This window comes from Mercurialis annua, linkage group LG8 (genome assembly GCF_937616625.2).
Source record: "Mercurialis annua linkage group LG8, ddMerAnnu1.2, whole genome shotgun sequence".
NCBI classification, from domain to species: Eukaryota; Viridiplantae; Streptophyta; class Magnoliopsida; order Malpighiales; family Euphorbiaceae; genus Mercurialis; species Mercurialis annua.
This window is the reverse complement of record NC_065577.1, coordinates 29,181,917-29,188,110: the sequence shown is the minus strand read 5'-3', so window position 1 is coordinate 29,188,110 and position 6,194 is coordinate 29,181,917. Positions and strand designations below refer to the sequence as shown.

Genomic DNA, 6,194 nt, shown 5'->3' with positions numbered 1-6,194 from the left:
CAACTGACTTCTGGACTTCAAAATTGGCCTCTAGCTAGGTCCACATACTAAGTACCTGAAAGACATCAAAGGTGAGGGGTCAGTATTTGGGAAAATACTGAGTGAGGTTGCATTTACTAACGGTATTATTATAAAAACATAGCATCGCATCTCAATAAAACAATAATATAAAACATATAAACAGGTATTTGATCCGTACGAAACTAATATCCTAGCATGCGACACATCTCTCGAATAATCATATATCGTTCAACCCAATCATAAATCTCAAGTTGTGAGTCCAACTCACTGGTGGGCCCAGCCCACTAGATACGGGGACTTCCAGGCTACACCGTAGCCGAGTTCACTCTCGTATCGAATTCATATCATATCATACATATCCAATCATTTCTCAAATGCAAACACACTAGACTGACTCAATACTGGTGATCACACAACCTATTGACACCCAATAGGTAGCTAGTTTCTTCGGATCGCATACTAGTTCTCGTATATACATTTGATAGAAACATATAATATTTAATCAAATCATCTAACATGCGATGCGTAAAAACAGTATGCATATCTATATAAAATGACTTTATATATAATACACGAAAGTAAAGTGCAACTCACAGTGACCGCAGTCCAATCAATAATGTGGTCGATGAAATGATATGCCCTCGCTATCCCACGTCTACTGACCTCTCTGCTCGCTGACACGTCTGATAAATAATTAACGTTTAATGATTAGACGTTAATCTCGTATTCCTATACGTATAATACTTTTAAGTTTTAGGGTTTAGTTTCATTTCGATGAAGTTTCAAGGAGTTTTCAGGACAATGTGCAGGTGCTGCCTGCACACTGACACTATTTAGTAAAATGACGATCTCTCCCAATTGAACCGTTGGATCGACATGAAATTTGACAGACGCGTTCCTAAGAGGCAAATCTATAAACTGACCGTTGGGATTTTGAATCTGCCAAGTTTAGGGTAGTGTGCGAACGCACACAGTGAGTGTGCGAACGCACACCCTAAAATTCAAGGAGTGTGCGAACGCACACTCAATGTGTGCGAACGCACACCCTTGACAGCTCCTTGGAAAGTCGTTTTTCGGGGCTTTTCGTCCATCCCGACATGCTTACTTCATTTTAACACACAAAACCCATATCTTGGTTTTTACTTAAACGTTATAAACGATCCAAAAACGTCAAATTCAATCCTAAAACGTAATCTCACCAAAACAGCCATAAACTCATCATTTTCAAGCTAAAAACCGACCTATTACCTTGATTTGATGCTTAGGGTTGATAGAGGCTTCGATTCTGAAGAAATCGCCGCGAAAATCACTTGAATCGGACGTCGAACGGCGAAACGGCGGCCAAACGACGGTATCGTCGATATTTTCCTCCATTTCTCTCGATCCTTCTGCTCCCTCTCTGATTCATATCTTTCTTTCTTATATCATTTGGCTAAAGTGCCATTTTAGTCCTTGTCCTTTTTGTTTCTTACCATTTATCGTTTAAACTTTTCTTTCGTAGGATTTAGTCCATAACTAAATCGATAATCTCTTAAATTATTACTTTTACGTATTATTTATATCCGATAAATAATACGAAGCTCGATATTAATACTTTCCCGTCAAAATCTAAAATTTCTATTTTCGATACAAAGTGGCTAAATTACCACTTTGGTCCCTATACTTTATTTTGGACTTTTCTTGACATGTTTCTTTTCAATTCCAATTCTGTCTTTATAATTGAAATATAACCTTAATTTTCTCATAATTAATTTCCAAAACCAACCTACTAAAACTTATTTATCGGAGAACTTTCCGATTTTGCCACTCTGGCAAATCCAAAATGGACACGTGGTCCAATTAAATAATTAAATATTTTGGGGTATTACAAACCTACACAAAAACATTTAATGAATTGTACAAAGTAGCTGATCAACATTTCATTGCAAGAATTAATATTAAATTTTTTTGAAAGGAAATAGAAATAGAATTGCAAGAGAGAAAATATTAAATTCTAACATAAGAAATATTCAAAATTAAAAAAGAATATATATAAATATTCAATAGTGTAAAACAACTGATTAATTAAATTATAAGAATACATTGTTCAATAAATTGTGTTTTACTAGTTTATAGATAATCAATTTTTTCTTTACATAATTTGTACTAATTATTTTAATAGATAACTATTTAAAATAATATTAATTTAAATCCCACGCATTAACAACTAGTAATAACATAAAAATCAATAAAAATTTGGGATTATTTTCTAAATACCTATTTTTGGCAAAGTATTTATAACATGTTGGCTCATCTTTATCTAATTCGCCAACTTATTTACCAAAATACCCATTATATAAAGAAGGCTTATCTCGTTTTAGGTTAAACTTTTACATAGCCACTTTTTTCTCTCTCTTCTCTCTCAAAGTTCTCTCTTCTTTTCTTTTTCTTTTTCATTTGATTTTCAGTTTATCTCCTCCGATTACTTTTCCGTTTGTCTTTCCGGTCGCGTTTCCGTTCGTCTACTTCCGATGGATTTCTCGTCGTTTCCGGTCGTTTTTCCGTTCGTCTTTTCCGTTCGCGCTAGTCCGTTCGTCTCTTCCGTTCGCGCTCTCGACTCGTTTTTAGATTTGTGTAATTTTTTAGGTTTTTTGTAATGATTTAAATATTTTGTAAATAAATTATTGTAGATCTATAATTTTTTGTTTATAAAATTGTTCAATTATTCATATAATTATTTATTTTGTCTTCTCTTATTCATAGATTTGTTTATTGATACTGATTTTGTAAAGAAAAAATTGATTTATGGTGCATTTACGGTAATTTTATAATATCTTTACGTTTTAGTGTATTTTTGGTGTATTTATATTATATTTCTGCCGTTTTTTAGTATATTTATGGTGCATTTACAGTGCTTATGGTGTATTTGCAGTGTTTATGGTGTATTTGCAGTGTTTCATGGTATAAACCACAAAAAACACTACAAAATACCATAAATACACTACTTATACACTGCTTATACACTACTTATACACTAATCTTACACTATATAAACACCATAAAAACACTATATATACACTACTGTTACACTATAAAAAATAAAATAAAAAATTCCAAGAAAAAAATCTATAAAAAAAAAAAATTAACACTATATATACACTATATAAAAAAACTGCCGGTCGGTTCGGTCGACCGAACCGAAAAAACCAAAATTGAAAACTTAAAATGGTATTTTGTGAAATTAAAAAAAAAAGGTATTTTTCGTAAATAAAAAATTCAGAAAAAAAAAGTTAAAACTTGCCATGTAAAGTTATAAATAAAATGCTGAAACATGTATTTTGAGAAATTACCATTAAAAATTTAGCTTAAACTATAACCAAATGCCACATAAAAATAAATTGTTACCCATGAAAATTAAAATAAAAGGAAGAAAGTAATATCTATAATTGCTCATACTATTTTTAGCTCTAATATAATAACAAAAAGCAAACACACAGTTAAGAAATGATTTTTATTAGTTAGTCTCTATGACTGAATCGGTTGCAACAATTATTTTGGTCTTATGAGAACAACACTAAAAATACACACAATTGACCAAATAATATAAGATTTAAATGCACACAAAAGCACCAATTTTCGCGTGTTTTTAGTATTTGATATAATTTTTTAATTTTGATAAAAATGTATATAAACTTTCAAAATTTTACAATTAAAAGCATCAGCACTATTTTGGATGTAAAACGGTACCATTTTATATTAAAACAATGCCGTTTTGGATGTAAAATAACACTATTTAAAAAAAACACACACGTGGTTTTAATTGTAAAAAAATTGAAAAGTTCATGTTAAATATGCTAAAATTAAAAGATTATGTTAAATACCAAAAACACGCAAAATTTGATGATTTTTGGTGTATTTAAACTATAAAATAATAATAAAACAATTAGAAAAAAAGGAAATACATTACTTGAACAAATAAAAATAACTGTATAATTATTTTTTCAAATTTGTTAAAAATAGATGTAGATGAGGCTGGATACAGAAATAGTCTTCAACATGTTTTGTTTTTTGATTTGAAAAAATAATATAAAAACTAGAAACAGTTAAGAATTGATGATCTAGAATTTTATGAAAAACATAAATAACATGATAATAAATAAAGGATGCATAATGTACCATTCTCCTTCACTAATCTCTTGTGAATTCAACAAACAATGCAGTTCTTCAACATTTTTGTCCTCTTTGGAATATTGTCCTATACTCGCAACTCTATAGCTATAAACACCGCATCTTTACCAAAATTTCCAGCAATTTTTTTCTTCGGTGACTCCATATTAGACACCGGTAATAATAATTATATCAGAACAATATTTAAGGCTAACTATCGCCCTTATGGTAAAGATCTCAATGGCGGCGTTCCTACTGGAAGATTTTCTAACGGAAAACTTATTCCTGACATGCTAGCTTCTGCTCTTAAAATTAAGGATACTGTCCCGCCATATTTTGATCCGAATCTTACTAATAGTGATCTTATTACAGGCGTTAATTTTGCATCATCCAGTGCCGGATTTGATGAAAGAACATCTTTATTCACCAATGCAATTCCTATTCCAAAACAAATAGAATATTTCAAACAATATATAGCGAGACTTAAAGCAATTGTTGGAGAAAAAAAAGCTATGCAAATTATAAGTGGTGCTCTAGTAGTTATAAATGGAGGAACAAATGATTTTCTATTTAATATATATGATATTCCTATGAGAAGATTGCAATTTAACGTAAAGCAATATATTGATTTTATTCTAAATATAGTCGAAAACTCTATTAAGGTAATCATCAAACGCATATAATCAATGTTAATTGTTTCTAACTACTTGCTAAGGTACTCTTATGAAATTATGACGTGAAACTAATTCACTCTGTAAAATTTAAACTTTTCATTTAAATTGTGATAATTAATTAGTGATTATTTAATAGAAAAATATTTTTCATTGACTACAGGTTTTAATGAGTAACATCACGTGTAATATTATAAATAAAAATTTAATAATCTTATACGGTAAACTATATTTATTGAATAATTTTTATATATCTAACCATAAACTTTACACTTCTCATCAGGAATTGTATGATCTTGGGGTGCGATCTCTTATAGTAGCAGGGCTTGTTCCAGTTGGCTTCGCCCCCTTTCAAAGAAGTGCAAGATATATTAATCCATTCATGCTAACATATAGTTTGGATGAGCAGAATAAAAATTCAATAATTTACAATGAAAAGTTAATTAATCTATTAAATAAATTTCAGCAATCTCATCCGGCGTCAAGAATTGTGTACACCGATTTAAACATCACAATAGTGGACATGATCAACGATCCTAATAAATATGGTATGTGTATATGATTGTGCTACAAAATTTTATTTTAACGTAATAATGAACTAAATTATGTTATAAAAATTATTTTATATATCAATTTCATTAGGTCTCTACATAGATCGGAAAGTGATGAAGTCCACTTAATATTTAATAATATTTTGAAATGAAATTGAAATATAAATATTTGGTATCATTAAGACTTTTAACTCTAATAATTAATGAAAAAGTATTTTTAAAACTTGATGTTTTTTGTATGAACAGGTTTTGAAGAAACAAAAAATGGGTGTTGTGGAAGTTTCATTTTCAAACAAGGTGTTTTATGTGATTCTTTAACTCCACCTTGTGAAGACCCTTCCAAATATTTATTTTGGGACAGGATTCATCCCACATCAACGGCCTATCAGTACCTTACCGATTATATGCTACAACATATTCTTCCTAAATTCCATTAGAGTTATGCCTAAAAGTAGACCCTCTTTTAACATTTATTTTGTTGATAAAATAATTTTGAATAATTTTTTATATTTTTTATCTCAAAAGTTTATTAAGGAGTTACCATCATTTTACATTCAGATATTAATTTAGTTTGTAATTTTTTGAAAAGAAATACATCTTATATACTCCCTCCGTCCCATTTTAGAAGTCTCATTTGACTTTACACACAAATTAAGAAAACATTAATTATTCTTGTCTTTTCATGTTTTTTCATGTTTTGCCCCTATTAATGATAGTGAAATTTTCTATTGAACTCTTTTAAGATAACTAAAATAAGGGTAAAATAGGGTATTTAATGGAAAAATACTCTAAAAATGGTAATGAG

The 6,194-nt window shown here is 29.7% G+C and overlaps 1 protein-coding gene across 1 annotated transcript; it reads left to right on the top strand.

Annotated features, from left to right (window-relative positions):
• The first annotated feature begins 4,214 nt into the window (after window positions 1-4,214).
• LOC126661840 (GDSL esterase/lipase At2g30310-like) lies at window positions 4,215-5,826 on the top strand. The gene is made up of 3 exons (XM_050355719.1): window positions 4,215-4,829; window positions 5,122-5,386; window positions 5,636-5,826. Exons 1-3 carry the CDS (start codon window positions 4,215-4,217, stop codon window positions 5,824-5,826), a joined length of 1,071 nt encoding a protein of 356 aa, XP_050211676.1.
• The last annotated feature ends 368 nt before the right edge of the window (window positions 5,827-6,194 follow it).

What these genes read in the sequence shown, in the direction of transcription:
- LOC126661840 (XM_050355719.1), top strand. Translation starts at nt 4,215, where the DNA reads ATGCAGTTCTTCAACATTTTTGTCCTCTTTGGAATATTGTCCTATACT. An exon ending in TAGTCGAAAACTCTATTAAG is followed by an intron (nt 4,830 to 5,121) that starts GTAATCATCAAA and finishes ACTTCTCATCAG; the next exon opens with GAATTGTATGATCTTGGGGT. An exon ending in CAACGATCCTAATAAATATG is followed by an intron (nt 5,387 to 5,635) that starts GTATGTGTATAT and finishes TTGTATGAACAG; the next exon opens with GTTTTGAAGAAACAAAAAAT.